At 41.7% G+C, this 19,160-nt stretch overlaps 1 protein-coding gene across 3 annotated transcripts in view; it reads left to right on the forward strand.

Annotated features, from left to right (window-relative positions):
• Nucleotides 1–19,160, forward strand: part of RAD50 (RAD50 double strand break repair protein) — a 48,637-nt gene that overhangs the window by 11,885 nt on the left and 17,592 nt on the right. For all 3 annotated transcript variants that reach the window (XM_070937319.1, XM_070937320.1, XM_070937321.1), the window contains exons 11-21: nucleotides 1,215–1,397; nucleotides 1,709–1,866; nucleotides 4,539–4,714; nucleotides 5,938–6,175; nucleotides 6,779–6,968; nucleotides 12,289–12,415; nucleotides 13,572–13,765; nucleotides 13,942–14,052; nucleotides 15,319–15,411; nucleotides 15,512–15,625; nucleotides 17,892–18,019. In XM_070937319.1, coding sequence (XP_070793420.1) covers nucleotides 1,215–1,397; nucleotides 1,709–1,866; nucleotides 4,539–4,714; nucleotides 5,938–6,175; nucleotides 6,779–6,968; nucleotides 12,289–12,415; nucleotides 13,572–13,765; nucleotides 13,942–14,052; nucleotides 15,319–15,411; nucleotides 15,512–15,625; nucleotides 17,892–18,019 — 1,712 coding nt within the window. The remainder of the gene's footprint in view (nucleotides 1–1,214; nucleotides 1,398–1,708; nucleotides 1,867–4,538; nucleotides 4,715–5,937; nucleotides 6,176–6,778; nucleotides 6,969–12,288; nucleotides 12,416–13,571; nucleotides 13,766–13,941; nucleotides 14,053–15,318; nucleotides 15,412–15,511; nucleotides 15,626–17,891; nucleotides 18,020–19,160) is intronic.

Consider the following 19,160-nt stretch of genomic DNA (forward strand, 5'->3'; position numbering starts at 1 on the left):
AAATGGGGCATGGGGGGGTGCGGCGCCCCTCCCCGTGCCCCTTTTTGGCTCCTGGGGGCTGCAGGGAGGCTTGCTAAAGGTAAAATGGGGCGTGGGGGGGTGCGGTGCCCCTCCCCCGTGCTCTTTTGGCTCCCAGGGGCTGCAGGGAGGCTTGCTAGGGGCATGAGGGAGGTGCCTAGCAAGACTCCCTGCAGTCCCCTGGAAGCAAAATTCTCTTGTGTAATTTTTTTATAGTGTAAAACTAGTCTATTATGTCTCAAAATAAAAGAGATCAAAAATCCAATTAGTGCCATGTAAATTCTGGAATCCCCAAAGATCTTTCCCATTGTATTTATTAAACAAATTTATATAGCTACCCAACTCATATACAGAACTTTTAAAGTTATTGTTGATACCATATTGTTTTTGTTGATCCTCTTTTCCACTTACAGAGCTAGTTTACTGTTTTTCTTTGAAATCAATATTCAAAAACATTTAACCTTCTGATGCCTCAATTAATGTAATTAATTGGTATCTATTTTTATTTTGAAATTTACCAGTAGCTGCTGCATTTCCCACCCTAGGCTTATACTCCAGTCAATAAGTTTTCCCAGTTTTTTGTGGTAAAATTAGGTGCCTCGGCTTATATTCGGGTTGGCTTATACTCGAGTATATACGGTATATATGCAATAAAACTAAAGGATAAACGCAGCTGTTCACATCCATAGTTTGTTCTAAATACTCTCTAAATACATATTCTGAAACTACTGTAGTTCTCCCTCGTTTATTCTTTCCAAATAGGAAGGTATTACACTCATAGCTCCCCCATGCAGCCCAATTCAAAGCAGGCCACACATTCCCCTTTGATGATGAAATGTGAAGAAGCTACCACCAAAATATCTTCTTATTTATCACCTTAATAAATGTCAGATATCAGAACAGAACACAAGAGTCTCTTTTGGTATAGCCAGAAGTCTGAGCATATCACCCTTTTACCAGCATATGTGGAAGAAACCCATCAGTTTGAGAAGGGCACACTTAATGTAGCCCTATTTCTGTATTCAGATGCTTCTTCCATAGGAGAGTGCTATTGTGATAATGACAGAGAGATGTTTTCTTCAGCGGCTGCAAAGAATATCCTGTATCTATCGCTAGGATTAGTATTAATTCAGTGAATACAGTTTTATGCATACCTAAATGGAGATAAAAATCTGCTTTCTTTTATTTCCTTTTAGAAACATGAATTAGCTGAAGCTGAGAAAAATTGCAACGTTGAAACCCTAGAAATCGAAATTAAGGAACTGCAAAGTGAAAAAACAAATTTGGACAGTACTCTTCGGAAACTGGATAAAGAGATGGAACAACTGAACCTGAATACTACAATTATAACCCAAATGGATATGCTTAAAAAAGATAAAGTAGTGTATTTTATCAGACATTCTATATATGCTTGAAATATTTAGCACAGATGATGTCAAGTTTGCATGAAAGCAACAGCTAGTTCCAATGTAATACTCGACCCATCATTTGGAGTATTCAGATTAACATAATTTCCCATATCCATGAAGTATTAAACAATGTTTATTTAATAGTATTGACAAACAAATACTGAAAATTTTTAAAGCTTTCTTTATGTAATTTATTATTAAGTCTAAGATAGTTCAATATTTACAGAACAAGAAATACTTTCTTGCTTATAAGTGATCAAATTGTTGTTTCTTTTTTTAAGGCTGACAAAGAAGACCAAATCAGAAAAATTAAATTTAGACACAATGAAGAATTAATCTGCTTGTTGGGATTTTTCCCAAGCAAAAATCAACTTGAAGATTGGCTTCATTCAAGAGTTAAAGAAATTAATCAGACAAGAGACAAGCTTGCCAAGCTCAAGTAAATATTAATTTTATTTGATGCTGTAGTGAAATGTAGGGATTAACATTAATTATATTTGTTTTTCACTTTTTGATCATTAGTACACCTCTAAATCGGGGGTGTCAAACTCGCGTTGTCAGGGCAGCATCACGTGACATATCGGGATTTCCCCCCCCTTTGCTAATCTGGGCATGGGCTTGGCCAGCGTGTGATGCATCTGGTTTGTAGGCCATGAGTTTGACAGACCTAATAAACATTTAGAAATGTACTTTGAATTACTTTATAAATTAAGAGTTGTGTATAATGGATTGCCTTAAAAGAGGGATTATTTTCAATATTTTTGTCAGTTCTTTTCAAACAAGGACCTAAAACCACAAACAGTATTCTCCCAGTCCCCAAATTATCTGAATACAGGTAATCCTTGACTCACAGCTATAATGGAGCCTGCCCACACTTACAACTGCAGGGGTGCTTCATTTCCCCCCTCATTTATCTCCTCCACATCTATGTCCTTTTGGCTGCTCCATACAGCAGCACTTCTTGGCAGGGGTGGGGCTAGAATTGAAGTAGAGCCCAGGACCTTTGGCAGGCTCAGTCAGCTGCTACTGCCCTCAGGTATCTTCTTCAGCCCCAGCACTGCCGCTTCTGCTGAGTCATGTTGCCTCAAGCCTCACAGCATGGCCAGCCACCACAGCACAAGCCCCAGTTACCACCACCGCCCTGTGCTCCACAGGTCCTGTTGCCTCTAGGGACCTTCACCATCTTTCTCTCACTGCTGACAATCCCTATGAGATGCAGCTGCTGGCAGTGATAGACCTTCCTCCAAAGGCCACTCTCTCTGTTGTCCAAATCAGGCATGCTGTTATCTAAATAGCTTGCCTGTTATTAAGAGACCTGGGAAAGATGGAGAAGAAGAATCTGTGCTAGTGGGGTTTCCTGGGATGGCTAGGACTTCCTGGAGCAGCTACTTTGCACTGAGACTCCCTCTACTTCCCATTTAATGATCTTATCTGTGCATCTGGAGTTATGAAAACAACCATGCCTGCCCGTATTGCTGCTGTTAAGTTATGCAGTCATGTGACATTACATTGCATTATTCCAGACCCAATTGTGGTTATAAGTTGAGGACTACCTGTATTTTTATTTTTTTCTTTCTTCTCTATTTTTCTTTTTTTTTTTTTTCTGCACTTTCCAATTTTTCTTTCTTTTTTCTTTTAGTTTGCATTAGTTTTTTTGTAAATCTTTAATAAATTATTATTAATAAAAAGAAAGCTAAGCAGTAATGAGACCAAGCTAAATGGCTCGAGTTAGAGGAGTCATTATATCATGGTACCACCAGAGAGAATGCATTTAATTAAATTAAAGTGGAAATGGCCAGTGTTTGGTTAACATTAGAAAAATTTAACAAAAGCTCTACAGTCTAGTGCCTTGTCACAAAATCCAATAGAGAGTTGGGGATGGGGGGGGGGAACGTGTAAGTGGTCTTCAGTAGATCTGAGAGTTAAGGAAATTTGAGTGAAGGCCGTTCCTAGGTGACCCCAGCATGTGGTTGTTTAATCCTTAAATCATAACAGAATTTTGATGGAGGAAGTAGATGAGACAGATTCAGGGTAGAGGGAAGTAGAGAATCAGACTTGAAGGTGTGGCGGTATGGCAGCTGTGGTAGATCTGTAGAATGTGGCAAACCATATGATTCACTGTTTGGGTTACTGAGTGAAATAGGAGGGAGAAGGATTGTCTCCACTGGGTTTATCAAGTAAAATTTTACAAGTAAATATATGATTGGGAGGATTATTCTTCGTGCTAGAGTTAAAAATGTTTGCTTATGCTATTTGACCTGCCTATAATTTGAATCATTTTTTCTGAGTATTATTCTCTTTTAAACAAAAGCATCTATTCCTTTCAGATTATAAACTCATTTGAAGATGAAAGCATAAAAAGCTTTGTTTTTTAAAGTATGATTCTTTTCATTAGTTTTTGATAATATCCATATTGGGCAAATTACAATTACGGTTAAACCCCAAACTAAGATAAGAACTCGATTTACAAACTAACTGTATTTCTTGATTCATACAAAATGGAAAATTATGGGTGAGGTATCCAGGAAATTAAGGAAGTTACTGATATGCTGAAGTAGAGAAACAAACACATGAAGCCATAATACAGTCCTACAGATGTTGGATTCTAATATTGTCTGAACTAAGCCATGCATACATGCCACAGCAATCTAAGTAACAAAGAGATAGATAGAGCTGCTTTGAATTGATGGGCATAATTGGTAGTTGGATGCCCACCCAGTGAACATTTTTTAATGTTTTCCTTTTGAAAAGAGCCAGAAAATCAAATCAGAGACCACTGTACTACCAGAGCCTTGGTAGTACAGTGGTCTAAAGCACCCTGTTATTAAGACCAGCTGCCTGCAATTACTGCAGGTTCGAATCTCGCCAGGTTCAAGGTTGACTCAGCCTTCCATCCTTTCTAAGGTAGGTAAATTGAGGACCCAGTTGTGGGGGCAATAAGCTGACTTTTTATAAATATACAAAAGGATGAAGGCTATTGCTTAGCACATTGTAAACCGCCCTGAGTCTCCGGAGAAGGGCAGCATATAAATCAAATTAAAAAAAAAAATCACTTCAACCTTTAAAAAACAAAACAAAACCTCAGTTCTGATTATAATACTTATGTTTCAGCAAAGAACTTGTTTCAGCAGAACAAAACAAAAGTCATATTACCACTGAACTAAGGAAAAAGGAAGAACAGCTGTCCACATATGAAGAAAGGCTTTTTGATGTCTGTGGAAGTCAAGACTTTGAAAGTGATCTTAATAAACTGCAGCATGATATTGATAAAACATCCAAGCAGCGAGGCAAGTCTATATAACTCCCATTCCCATAGGCTACAAAAAAAATCAATGTTTTCTTATATACTTGTTTATACCCAGTAACTTGTAAGCTTTAAACAATATTAGGACCTGCATTCATAGTAGAGATGGATGTCAGAATAGAAAAACAGGCAAAAGCATGATGTTTCCCTTTTTAGTTTAGGATATTTATACTGAACAGTAACACTGAAGATGAGTAAAGATCCAACAACATGTGCAAATCATTCAACAGTCTTGTTAAATTAAGGTACTGAAATTTTGACAGAAACTTAGCATGGCGAGTCCAGTATTATTTTAAGAGGAAGCATTAATTATTGCCCGATATTTTAAATATATTTACTAATACAGTAGAACCTCTAGTCACGACCATAATTCATTCCATAACTTTGCTTGCAAACCGATTTGGTCGTGACCCGAACCTAATTTTGGAAATTTGGCACTTACAAAAAAAATGGCGCGGAAGGGGAAATCGGCCATGAAAAAAAAATTGTGAATTTTTTGGTCAGAACCTGATTTGGTCGTGGTCAGAAGCATTCGTGACTAGAGGCTCTACTGTAACTAATTTTTGTCAGATGGACAGGCAATTAAGTTATAAGCTCTCATAAAAGGGGGGAGGGGATTTAACTTTTTTCAGTTTTAATTGTAAAATTGAGCTTAAATCTTCTGCGTTATGAGAAATAAGGAGAACTGATGTGATACCAGTAGAAAGTTAGTTATTACTAACTTTAATTACTTTTCTACCATCTTTGTTTGTGGGAAGTCAAGAGAAATTGCAAGGAGGTGCTTAATAATCTGCAATCCTCAAAGTGCCTGGATTGCCATCGCTAAGTAATGCAGTCATTTGACATTGCATTTTACAACTACATTTGTTAATGATGGACATTCTGATTCCAGTTACCTCGTTACCTAACCAAAGGCTACCTGAAATGTTCAATTGGAAAGGAATTGCAACTCCTGATGTAAATCTTGGATTTAAAAAATATTCCGGCTTTCAGCCTTTGTTTTTACTGATTTAACTTTGCTGTTCATCTTTGCTTTGATAATAAATTGCTTTGAAGGGTTTTTTTGTAAGTAGGTACAAATTCTTGACCTCAATCATCTATTAATAAGAGTGGTTAATCCTCTTTACCAAAATGAATGTGAGAAATGATACTTCATAAAATTCAATCTTCCCACTGTCTTATAAAAGCATTTGTTTTTCAATACAGCGATGCTTGCAGGAGCCACAGCAGTTTATTCGCAGTTCATCACACAACTAACAGACGAAAGCCAGTCATGTTGCCCAGTGTGTCAGAGGGTCTTTCAAACAGAGGCAGAACTGCAAGATGTCATAAATGATCTTCAAGCGAAATTGCGCCTTGCTCCAGACAAACTGAAGACAACGGAATCCGAACTTAAGAAAAGGGAGAAAAAACGTGATGATATGATTTCTCTGAAACCTATCAGGTGAGGCAGGAATCACAACATTCTATGCTGTGAAAAGTGAATGAAGTTTTCAGGAGAGGCATTGTTTTGATATGTGCAAGTCAAAGGGGTTTCCTGTCTTATCAGGCAGTAGCATTCTCCATTGCTTCCATCATAAAATAACACAGTGGCTTAGATAATGAGTTGTCCTTCTCAACAGCCTCAGCGGCCATGCGGTTGTGAAGGATCCCCAAATATTTGAGGGGCAGAGTTGGCTCAGGAAGAAACAGTAGACAGATTCCTCCTCCCCCATCCCCCACTTCTTTTTCTCCAGACGAATATGCCATGAGGAGAATTCCACTTAGGGGAAAGAAAGATTTAGGACAGGAATGTCAAACTCTCGTTGTCACGTGATGTATCAGGACTTTTTTCCCCTTTACTAAACTGGGTGGGCATGGCCAGCATATGACGCATCCGGCTCGCAGGCTGTGAGCTTGACACCCCTGATTTAGGACATCGCAATCAAAACAAAAATAATTTTTAGCATTCAGATTAGAATCCCAAGTATAGTTGTACTAAGTTGACTTTATGACTGTTAACAGATAAGAAAATGTCATGCATTTTTATTTTCTGTTTCTTACAAAGACAAACGGTATCTGAACTCCAAGAAAAGGATATACCTGAGTTGAGAAACAAGCTACAGGTCCTTAATAGAGAGATTCAAATCCTTAAAACTGATATAGAAGAACAGGAAACTCTCTTGGGTACTATCATAACAGAGGAAGAAAGTGCAAAAGCATGTCTGCAGGATATTACACTTATGGAAAGGGATCAGGTAAGGATACTTCTTACTAGATTGCACACTTCCTTTATCACAATTTACGGGCAAAGTCTGTTGGAAAAGAATGTCTCTTCGTTTAGCTTTTTCCCCCAAATGGTCACATAATAGGAAGGAATCCTTGAATTGAGGTTGCAGGGAACATCTGCAAATATGTCATGCTTATCTGCAATAGATATTCTGGAACCCCAAATATATTAAAAGGAGTCTTAAACTTAAGATGCAGAATTTACAGGTAATTCTCGAGTTACAATAGTTCACTTAGCAACCATTTGAAATTATGACATAACCCCTCCCTCTCCCCCCCGTGCTTACAACACAGTCCCGAAGTTACAAATGTTGCAGTACCATGGCAGTCTTTCACACTTATGAATGACAGCAGAGGCACTGCAATATTCGCCCTGCCTATTTCTCTTCCCTCCCTCACAGGGTCTCCACACGTACTGGGCCTGTGGAGATTCACTTACCTTGCGACAATCTAGTGAGCCGTCGGTCCCTTTGCCTGCTTTGGTACATTCACAGAGAACAGAGGCCTAAAGTAGTGTGAGCTCACACAAGATCAGTATTGCGAGATCTCGCACTACAGTACTTTAGGCCTCAGCAAACCAAGGCCTGCACCAGATCCGGACAAAGAGCATTTGCAAGACGATGAGACTTTGGGGCAACAAAATTGCATTGCTTCAAGCCTCCCATAGGCTTGCAAACGCTTTTCACGCTGAGACTGCAAGCAGGCAAAGAAACTGTGGCAGAGATGGTGGAAAGGAGACAGCTCGCTAGCTCTTTACAAGATGAGTGACCTGGAGCAGCAGGGTGAGAGTGGGGGGGACAATTGTGGGGACCCCAGAGAAGGGAGCATGTAATATCTCAGTGGGTTGGGGGAGGCTTTGGGTGGTCTGAAGCAGGTGGCCTGTTGCATTGCTAGCGCCCCCCCCCCCCCATGGCCTTCCCCACCCTGAGATGCCTCATGTACATTTAATGACCTGCACATTCGATTAGCAAATGTGTGGACAAAAGCAGGGAGTGATCACACTCGTTTTACATGATTGTTAAGTGATGCAGTCATAAAGTGCAATCTCTTCGCTTAGTGACTACAGTCTTGGTTGCTGTCATTAACTGAATCCCATGGTCATTAGATCAGGCAATTGCCTGTCAACTTCCCACAACTAAGTTAGTAGAGAAGTCAACAGGATTGTGCAAATCCCAAGCAGCTCCCAAGCAGGCCCACAGACAGTTCAGTGACTGCTGCCTGGTGGGAGACGACATTTTGGGTTTTCCATGAGTGCATGGAGTAGGAGGGAGGTGTGGCAAAACTCTGGGAGGGTGCATGAGGTGTGAGAGAAGCACAGTGAGAGTATGAGAAGTGTGGTAAGTTATTTATTTATTTTGTTTTATTAAATTTTTATACCGCCCTTCTCCTACTGGACTCAGGGTGGTGAACAGCCAAGAATAAAAACATCACATACAAAATGTAATTTTTTTTTAAAAAAGAATTAGACAAATTTTGGCCCAATTAAATTTAAAACACCCCAACTAAAATCAATTTACAATTAAAAATATCTAAAAATATCTAGGGGGGGGGGTTACGCCAGCCCAGCTTGATGAAAAAGTTTTAAGGGCATGGCGAAAAGCACGGAGATCTGGTATCTTACGTATCTCTGGGGGCAGGTTGTTCCAGAGGACAGGTGCTGCCACAGAGAAGGCCCTCCCCCTGGGGGTCACCAGCCAACATTGTCTGGCCGACGGCACCCTAAAGAATCCCTCTGTGGGAGCGTACAGGCCGGTGGGAGGCTATCAGTGGCAGAAGGCGGTCCCATAAGTACCCAGGCCCAAAGCCATGGAGCGCTTTAAAGGTGGTGACCAACACCTTGAAGCGCACCCGGAAGACCACCGGAAGCCAATGCAGCTTGTGCAGGAGGGGTGTCACATGGGAGCGCCCATCGCTCCCATAATCACCCGTGCGGGCGCATTCTGCACCAGTTGGAGCCTCCGGGTGCTCCTCAAGGGGAGCCCCATGTAGAGAGCATTACAGTAGTCCAGGCAGGAGGTGACAAGTGCCTGAGTGACCGTGCGTAAGGAGTCCTGATCCAGAAAGGGACACAACTGGCAAATCAGGCGAACCTGATAAAAAGCCCCCCTGGCCATGGCCGTCATATGCTCTTCTAAAGACAGCCATGCGTCCAGGAGGACGCCCAAGTTGCGAGCCCTCTCCATGAGGGCCAGTAACTCACACCCAATAGCCAGTGATGGCACCAGCTGGCTATATCGGGACGCCGGAAGCCACAGCCACTCGGTCTTGGAAAGGTTGAGTCGGAGCCTGTTTCTCCCCATCCAGACCCGCACGGCCTCCAGGCACCGGGACATCACTTCAAGGGCATCATTGGGATGGCCTGGGGTGGAGATGTACAGCTGAGTATCATCAGCGTACTGATGGAACTCCACTCCAAAACCATGGATGATCTCGCCCAGCGGCTTCACATAAATGTTGAACAGAAGGGGTGAGAGGACCGACCCCTGCGGCACCCCACAAGCAAGCTGCCTCGGGGTCGACCTCTGCCCCCCTGCCAACACCGACTGCGACCGGCCAGAGAGATAGGAGGAGAACCACCATAAAACGGTGCCCCCCACCCCCAACCCCTCCAACCGGCACAGCATGATACCATGGTTGATGGTATCAAAAGCCACTGAGAGATTTAAGAGGACTAGGATAGAGGAACAACCCCTATCCCGAGCCCTCCAGAGATTATCCACCAATGCGACCAATGCCGTTTCCGTGCTGTGCCCAGGCCTGAAGCCAGACTGAAGCAGATCTAGATAGACAGCTTCATCCAGGTACTGTGGGAGCTGTCGCACCACCAAACTCTCAACAACCTTCGCCACAAAGCGAAGGTTGGAGACTGGATGGTAGTTAGCCAAAACAGCCGGATCCAGAGAGGGCTTCTTGAGGAGGGGCCTCACCACCGCCTCTTTCAAGGCAGAAGGCAAGACACCCTCACTCAAAGAAGCGTTAATAATCTCCTGGAGCCAGCCTCGCATAACCTCCCGGGAGGCCAGCACCAACCAGGAGGGACAGAGGTCCAATAAACATGTCGCGTTCAGCCGTCCCAGAATCCTATCCACGTCCTCAGAAGCGACAGGGTCGAACTCCTCCCAAATGACATTCTCAAGACCTGCCTCCATCATCCCGCCTGTACCCACCCAGTCAGAGACCAAGCCTTCCCGAATCTGAGTGATTTTATCGTGTAGATATTGCACAAAATCCTCAGACCGACCCTGCAAGGGATCCTCCCGTGCTCCCAGATGGAGAAGTGAGCGGGTCACCCTAAACAGGGCGGCTGGGCGATTATCTGCAGATGCGAGAAGAGCGGAAAAATAATTACATTTTGCTGCTTTTATCGCCACTAGGTAGGTCTTAATGTAAGACCTCACTAGTGTTCGGTCAGATTCGGAACGGCTGGTCCTCCAACCGCTCTCCAGGCGTCTTTTCTGGCGCTTCATCTCCCTCAGCTCCTCGGAGAACCAAGGAGCCAGGGAAACTCAGCGACGGGTCAGAGGCCGCAAAGGCACCACTCGGTCCAAAGCGTCAGCGGCCACCCTATCCCAGGTGGCCACCAGCTCTTTAGCCGAGCTGTGAGTCAGAGCCTCAGGGAATGGCCCAAGCTCCGTCTGGAACTTATCAGGATCCATCAGGTGCCTGGGGCGGAACCACCTCATCTGTTCCGCCTCCCTGTGGCGGGGTGTGGCGGTTAGAAAGTCAAGCCTAAGAAGGGAATGATCTGACCATGACAAGGGCTCAGTCGTTATCTCCCCTATCTCAAGATCATTCGTCCACTGACCAGAGACAAAAATCAAGTCCAGAGTATGTCCTCCTGTGTGAGTGGGTCCATGAATTAATTGGGTCAGGTCCATGGCCGTCATGGAAGCCATGAACTCCCGGGCTGCCTCAGACGTTTCGCCGACAGATGGCAAGTTGAAGTCTCCCATGACCATAAGCCTGGGGGTCTCCACTGCCACCTCGGCAATCACATTGAGCAGCTCAGGCAGGGCTGCCGACACGTGGCAGGGAGCCAAGTGGCAGGGAGCCAGGTATGTAATCAGCAAGCCCACCTGCCTCCCATGTCCCCACTTCACAAGGAGGGACTCTCATCCGGCTATCTGAGGTACAGTGGCCTCCCTTGGAGCAAGTCCTTCCTTTACAAGAACCGCCATCCCCCCCCCCCCCGTCCCTCCCCTGGGATCTTGGCTGATGGAATGCGTAGAAACCCGGTGGGCACATCTCAACGAGGGGAACCCCCCCTTCCTGGCCCAACCAGGTCTCCGTAATACCCACCAGGTCCGCACCCCCCTCCTGAACCAGGTCACAAATGAGGGGGGCTTTATTTACCACGGACCTGGCGTTGCACAACATCAACTGGAGGCCCAGGCCCTGAGGGTCCGAACAACCCAGGGAACGAGAAGAGCATTGGGGCCGGAGCGCGCAATCGCTCGCAAATAGCGAGTGCGTCCTCCCATAACACGATATGGCCCCCTGCTCCTGCCATATCTGCCCCTCCCACCCAAAGTGCCGATGGAAACACCCTCCCCTGTATAGGAACTAGCCCTCCCCCCCCAAGTCATAACCCTCTGTCTGACCCAGCCTCGACCCCTGTGGGTTGGCCCCCAAACCCACCCCGGTCGTACACATAATATCCTCCCTCCCACCCCTTAAAAATGAATTAAAAAAGAATACAAAGAACTTTTTAAAACCCCAATGCCCTCGTGCCACCTCTCGGGATCCCAGGACCCATCCTTGAGGTATTTCTTGGCAAGGCCGGTAGGCCACTTCCAGGAATGGTGGACAATGGTTCAGTGGAGGGGGGCATGTGTAGTAAAGGCACAACAAGGTTTGGGGATATGGGGCGGGGTATGAGGGTGAAAAGGAGGTATGATTAAACTCTGGGAGGGTGCGCAAGTGGCAGGTGCAGTGCAAGTGTGGAGAAACTGGGGTAGGATGCACAAGTGGGAGAGGCTTCGGGCAGGACTTTCAACCTTCCCTGCCAGCTTCCCCACTGAGTTCCTGGAAGTGATCAAGGGGAGCTGTGACTGGTTTTAAGTGCAAACTGGTTGCCAAGTACCCAGATTATGATCATGTGACCATGGGGTGGCATAACTTTTAACAACCAATCATAACTAATATTCATTCAGCACTATCGTAACTGGTTGCACATTGAAGGTTGCAACAATGTGCAACCTTCTATGTGGTTGCACATTGAAGGTGACCTATGTTAAGCACCTCAGGATTCTCAGCATTTTCTTTCTGTTTTTTTTTTTTTTTTTTCAGATTGATCTAAAGGATGTTGAAAGAAAAATTGCTCAGCAGGCGGCTAGGCTCCAGGGAGTGGATTTGGGCCGAACTCTTTTGCAAGTTAGCCAAGAGAAACAGGAAAAAAAACATCAGTGGGACACAGGTGATGACATACAAGGAGTGAACATGTTTTCATAATTAAAACTGTGTTCCTTAACTGTGTTTCCTATGCAAAATCTTTAAAATCAATTTTTTAAAATTAACGAAATCATGGAATCATTTCTCCCCAAAGAAGTTATTTATTTATTTGTTTATTAAATTAAATAAACAAATCTCATGGTTTGAAATACCAGTAAATAATCCACTATTTATTTAAAGAGCTGCTGTATTAAATTAAAAATATAAGGATGACTGTGCAACACTTGGATTTAACTCAATTGTGTTTTTTTCAAGAGGCAACTGGACTTTCTGGTTTTTCTTGGAAGACGTTTCACTTCTCATCCAAGAAGCTTCTTCAGCTCTGACTATATGGTGGAGAATGGAAGAATTTATACTCCTTGCAGACAGCTGGCATTCTTTTAGCGAGTCGTTAAGGCCACCTGGAAATTTATCTCTGTCCTCAGGGTCACCTGAGTAATGCAAATGGGTGTAGAGCCTTATTGGAACTGCTGAACAGACTGTGTTGTAGACTGGAGATAGTTGATTTTGTATCTCTCCCCTTCTTTGACCTCTCTTTCAAACCTTCCATTCCCCACCATCCATTCAGAGCTGAAGAAGCTTCTGGGATGAAAAGAGAAATGTCTTCAAAGAAAAACCAGAAAGTCCACTTGCCTCTTGAAAAAGCTTCTTTGGGACAGCCATGATCTGGATGACTGAGACTCTCTATAGACTTTGTATTTAATATCCAAAACATGACTTGGGGAGTGGCAGAGTAAAGCATTGCATGTGTTTGCAACTCCTAATATCAAACACATATTTTCCTCTTTAAGTATCTAGATATATTTGGTCGACATTTGAAGCACTGTACTTGATAATTCAAGTTCAGATTCAAAAAGGTGCTTGCAAACGTGTGGGCTCACCTTGCCTGTAACCTCTTAAAGTGTTAAGAGTGAATCTTAACATTCTTACTTAGGATTCTGCTGCTAAAGGCAGCCATGTAATCCTGGAAAAGAAGTTGGTATTTTAAGGAGTTGGAGACCAGGTGCCCACTATACTCTACTGCACATTTTTGCTATTGTGATTTCAGACCGAATTTCATCCAATTAATTGCATTCTTTCCTAGTTTATTCAGAAGTGACTCCCTTTCATTCTGCTTGCAGTTACTAGCAAAATTGAACTGAAGCAGACACTCAAGCAAGACCAACAAAATCAAGTCCAGCATTTAAAGTGCACAGTAAATGAACTCAAAGCTGAGAAACTTCAGATATCTAGCAGCATGCAGCGTCGACAGCAACTTGAAGAACAGACTGTAGAATTAACAACCGAGGTGCAATCATTAAATAGAGAGATCAAGGTAAAATAACTAATGAATATCGGGACTATCATTGCTATTCCTCCCCTGGTTTCAATTTTATTCAGCTTTATACATTCGGTCAAATAATCAGAAGACTGCTACATGTATTTGTAAAGGTAAAAAGCAGATTTCTAAAACAAAAAAACATAGTTGTGTGCTTTTTCTTTTCTTTTCAGGAAGCAAAAGAACAGTTATTTCCTTTGGAAACAACTTTGGGAAAACTACAACAAGAAAAAGAAGAGTTGTCGAACAAAAAGAATACAAGTTACAAAATAACACAAGAGAAGGTTGGCTGCTGATCCTGAGTTGGTTTATATATTCTTGTAGGAAATTAATTTTTTGGTTATTGGTTATGTTTTGGTATTTTGGTTATTTTTTGTCGTCGTCTTGTTTTTAAGCATGACAACCACTCAGATCAGCCCCAACATTATATCCTACAGTTAAACTAAAACTCAGATCTCTTTCTCATCATTTTCACAATTTTTTAAATGCCTCCTTTAATTTTCCCCTATAGAAGCAATCTACTCCAAACACAGCCTCTGGTCCAAAGTGAGCTATTACATTCTCTCCATTCTTCACAAACATGAAAGACTCTTTACTGATAACTACAATCTTGGTTAGAGCTATTTTGAAAATTCATGGTTGCAAAAATGCTGTCTTGTTCTTCGCGCATCACAAATAATAAGAGGCTTAGAATGCATGTTACCTTCAAAAGAGGAAGACTGCCCCCATTATAACTTTTTGCATCTGTACAGAATTATTTGGTTCTGTACTTAGCAGCTTGAACCTATCAAGTGAAGGTGTTCAGAAATTAGTTTCAAATCGGGTTGCAAGGGATTTGGGGTCCAACATGCTACAACTGCCAAGCGGAAGTACCCTAGACCCTCAACCTCTGAAGGAAATGGAAGTAGACTACAAGAATCATTAGATAGTTCCTACAATGAAGAGTGGTGAGAAATGAAATCCTTCAAATTTGTATTAGAATTGAAGAAAAGAAGCACTTACCTTAACCATTTGAAGAAAGGTGTTTCTTCATTACTTAACGCAAAATTTCTGTTTCAGAAGATTTGCTTAGCTTTAATATTAGTCTATTGCATAATAGCTATGGAACAGGAAACATTTATCTGTGCTAAAGATTATTAGAAAAGGAGTTAAGAATAAGTTGCCAGTTCTACGGTTATAAAGCTGTCGGGCATCTACACTTGAAATGGTACTTCCCCAAAGGATGTTATAAAACTCTTCCCCCTCCACTTATCAAACATTACCAAAGGGCCAGGAGGAAAATAATAACCAGACACCTGTGGATCTTCACAGTAATCTCTGCAGAAATCACAATTGATCTATAAGGAAAAATAAACATTTTATTTCCTTTGATCTGAGCAACATGTTACAAATTTCATATTGCTTCTCTTCAAAACATTCTGGTCTAATTAAGGTAAGGTGCCGTTAGAACATACAGTGTTTTGAAATATATATTACTTGAACAATATTGGCTATTGATTAATATATTTATATTTCATAGAATCAAGCATATTTCTTATGCATTTTAACAGATAAATGACATTAAAGAAAAAGTTAAAAATATCCATAACCATATGAAAGAGATTGAGAATTATATCCAAGAAGGGAAAGAAGAATACAAACAGGTAATTAGCAAAAAGCTAATAAATAATAATAATTTTCAGAAAGTCTCATCAGATTTTACATGAAACTTTGAACACTAAAATGTTTATTTTTCATTTGCAGCAAAAGGAATCTGAACTGGAGGAAGTCACAGTTGAGCTAGTAGATTGTGAGAAACAGAAAGAGAAGATAAATAAAGAAACGGGAACAATTAGGCAAGATATTGATACACAAAAGGTACCTTTATCTCCTCCATTAATCTAATATAACAATATAGATTGTATATAGTATCCTCCACATTTTAGTAATACTTTAATCTGAAATGTTAATAGACAAGAACTACTGTGATATCTTAGATTCTACTTTATGAATTGCATCATATTTGCTGATAATTATTATTCATCTTAATAAAACAGTGATTTTATTAAGTGATTTAACTTGTGCAGTGGTTGCAATAAAATCCTCTGGTACTTAAGAAGTAACTGAAATGAAGCAGAAATGCCTCCTATGCTTTTATCATGGAGGTGCAATTTACTAGTAATCTCAAGTACCCAAATACAATAATACAAAGCAGAAAAAGAATGAATAATACCATTTGTAATTCTTCTCTGCCAAAAATTGTTGGCTGATATTCTGTGCTTACATTTCCATGTATGTTATCCTGATATAAATTGGCTACCAAAATGTTCTGGTGATTAGAAGGAATGGGCAATAGAAATAAATGTGATAGATAACCTAAAAATATTAGATAAGCATTAGAATCTCTCTACAAGTTTTGATTGAAACATGAACAATAAATGCTGCTTCAACACAAAGCAACTTCAGGAAACAGTGAATGAAGATAGAAAACTGGTATAAATTCAAATGTTTCCTAAAGTTGTAGCGATTTATGCCATTACTGAATGCTATTTCAGAAAATAAACTATATTCCATTTATTGAATGGCAATCATTACTACAGTAGTTCTCTCCTTTGGAACTTGCTTTATTCTCCACTAATGAAATCTATTGCTTCTGTAAACCTAAATACAATAGTATGAAATTTTAATGATTTATGTTGCTTGAATAAATATACTTCAATGAAGCATTTGGCTGACATCTACTTGTTCAGAGGGACTTGCTTATCTATGTGCTGCCTTATATGCCTCAAAGTCTCTATGGAAAGTCAAGAATAGGAAAGACTTATTCTGCGGTGGAAATAATTTTTGCTGATTTAATGCACAATTTGATTCTACATATAACTTTCTATTCTGTGCATGATTCTTCTTGCACAATGAGATATCATCTGGAAAAAAAAGTTAAGTTCTGGTGTCAGTTAAAATAACTTATTGCCTTCAAGTCAGTGTTGGCTTTTGATTAGTACCTTGTTGATTTCAGCAAGCGGTTTGCCATTGCTGGCTTCCCTGGAGCTGAGAAGCAATGACTGGTTCAAGGTTACAGTGACTGGTCCAAGTTGGTTTTGAGCCTGAAGTGGGACTAGATGCCTTATCTATTGCAATAATTCACTTAATAACTACAATTGAGACTGGAGTCTTGATCATTGAGCAAAGCAGTAGTTGAGCCCATGTGACTGTGGTAGAATTTGGCCTCTGTGAATGATTGGATTTTGGCTTGTGAGGCATAGAGCTGGGAGTCTTTCCCCGCCTCTGAAGAGTTGTCTGCAGAGACAGGGATAAAGGGTTTTGGGGCTCCAAGCATTTTTGAATTTCAGATGCCAAGGTTCAGGCAGATCCAGAGCTGGACGTCCTTCTCTCCCTGCCTCTTTGGGGCTCTCTGCAAGGATTGGGAGAGAGGGATTTGCTCCATGCATGCTTGAATTTCAGCTGTGACAAGGACCTCTTTCATCCAGCCTTTCATCCAGAGATGAAACGGAGTCCTATTGGCAGACGATAGTAGTTTGCAGCCTTCCCTACTGGCTTCCCCATTAACTTTTTGGGGAGGTTGGCAGAGAACATTGCAGGCTGTGATCACATGACTATGGGGCACTTGGCAACTGGACATAGTGTGAAACGCCAGATCGCAATCATGTGACCATGGGGGGGGGTGTCTGTGTGCAACATTTTGTGGTAGAAGTCCTTTATGGGGCATAAACCACCATTTCCAAAGCCATCATAATTTCAAACTGGTGTTAAGCAACCGATCATTAAGTGTAGATTAGCTGTTCACCTAAGTAGCTGTCTAAAATAACATATGCATCTAAAAGATTAAAGTAAAGCTTAAAGAGTATTTTTGAACAGATTCTTAAATTGTGAGCGGACACACTTTTTTTAAAGCGAATTTGGTTTATCCATGCAAAATGGGAGCTTTGTCAAAGTTCTTTCCCACTTTCCCTGGACAAGTCATAAAATTAAAATTCATTTATCATTTTAAGGGATCGTGATGTTGTAGTTTTGGAAAATATCTGATAACAGCTCCTTGTTAACAAAACCCATTGCTTATGTTCTTCTGATTGTAATGGGATAAAATCGTATAGAATAATTCACTTTTCATTTTATTTGCATTTAGATTCAGGAACGATGGTTAGAAGATAATCTTACTTTAAGAAAAAGAAATGAAGATCTAAAAGAAGTTGAAGATAACATAAAACAGCTTTTGAAGGAAATGGGGGAAATGCAAGTACCACAACTGAAAAGGTATATCTTGCTTTATAAAGAAAAATCATTTCTTAAATCAAAGGCATTAGACCTCAAATATTTGCATTTTAAGTATTTTTTCTTATGTGGTCACAAGTATTTTTGTAGTGTCTGCCTAGTGATAGAGGACTGTCTTGTAAACCTACTGTTTTGATTAGATGATTCTCTTCTCTCAACAACTGTAGCATGAGCAATCAACTTGACTGATTTCAGACCATTTGTTTCTGATAACTAAATAGTGCTTCAGTGTTTCTTCTATTGTTTATGCTCAACATGTGGTATCACAAGGCTCACTGCCTCTAATGTTGATATCTCTATTGATTCGTTACCATGACTAGGCATAGATCAGCTGTAATTTCCACATCATTCCTATAGTTGCAAGTTTACAGTTATTTATTTATTTATTTATTTATTTATTAAATTTTTATACCGCCCCCTCTCCCGAAGGACTCGGGGCGGTGAACAGCCAAAATTAAAAACACACAATACAAATATTAAAATACATTAAAACAGAATTAAATTATCTTAGGCTTCTCCAATTTAAAACCCCATTACCCATAAAATTCACCAATTAAAAATTTTTTAACCCAGCCCGGCTTGCTGAAATAAAAACGTCTTCAGGGCCCGGCGGAAGGTCCGGAGATCCGGGATTAGTCGTATCCCTGGGGGCAGCTCATTCCAGAGGGCGGGTGCCCCCACAGAGAAGGCTCTTCCCCGGGGGGTCGCCAGCCGACATTGCCTGACAGACGGCACCCTGAGGAGACCCTCTCTGTGGGAGCGTGTTGGCCGGTGGGAGGTTATCGGAGGCAGAAGGTGGTCTCGTAAATAACTGGGTCCTAAGCCATGGAGCGCTTTGAAGATGAGAACCAACACCTTGAAGCGCACTCGGAAGACCACCGGAAGCCAATGCAGCTCGCGCAGGAGAGGTGTCACGTGGGAGCGCCATGCCGCCCCCATAAGTACCCGCGCGGCCGCATTCTGCACCAGTTGGAGCCTCCGAGTGCTCCTCAAGGGGAGCCCCATGTAGAGAGCATTACAGTAGTCAAGGCGGGAAGTAACGAGGGCATGAGTGACCGTGCATAGGGAGTCCCGATCCAGAAAGGGGCGCAACTGGCGTATCAGGCGGACCTGATAGAAAGCC

The sequence above is a fragment of the Pituophis catenifer genome, unplaced genomic scaffold (assembly GCF_029215685.1).
Source record: "Pituophis catenifer annectens isolate HBS135680 unplaced genomic scaffold, rPitCat1.0.hap2 SCAF_2, whole genome shotgun sequence".
NCBI lineage: Eukaryota > Metazoa > Chordata > Lepidosauria > Squamata > Colubridae > Pituophis > Pituophis catenifer.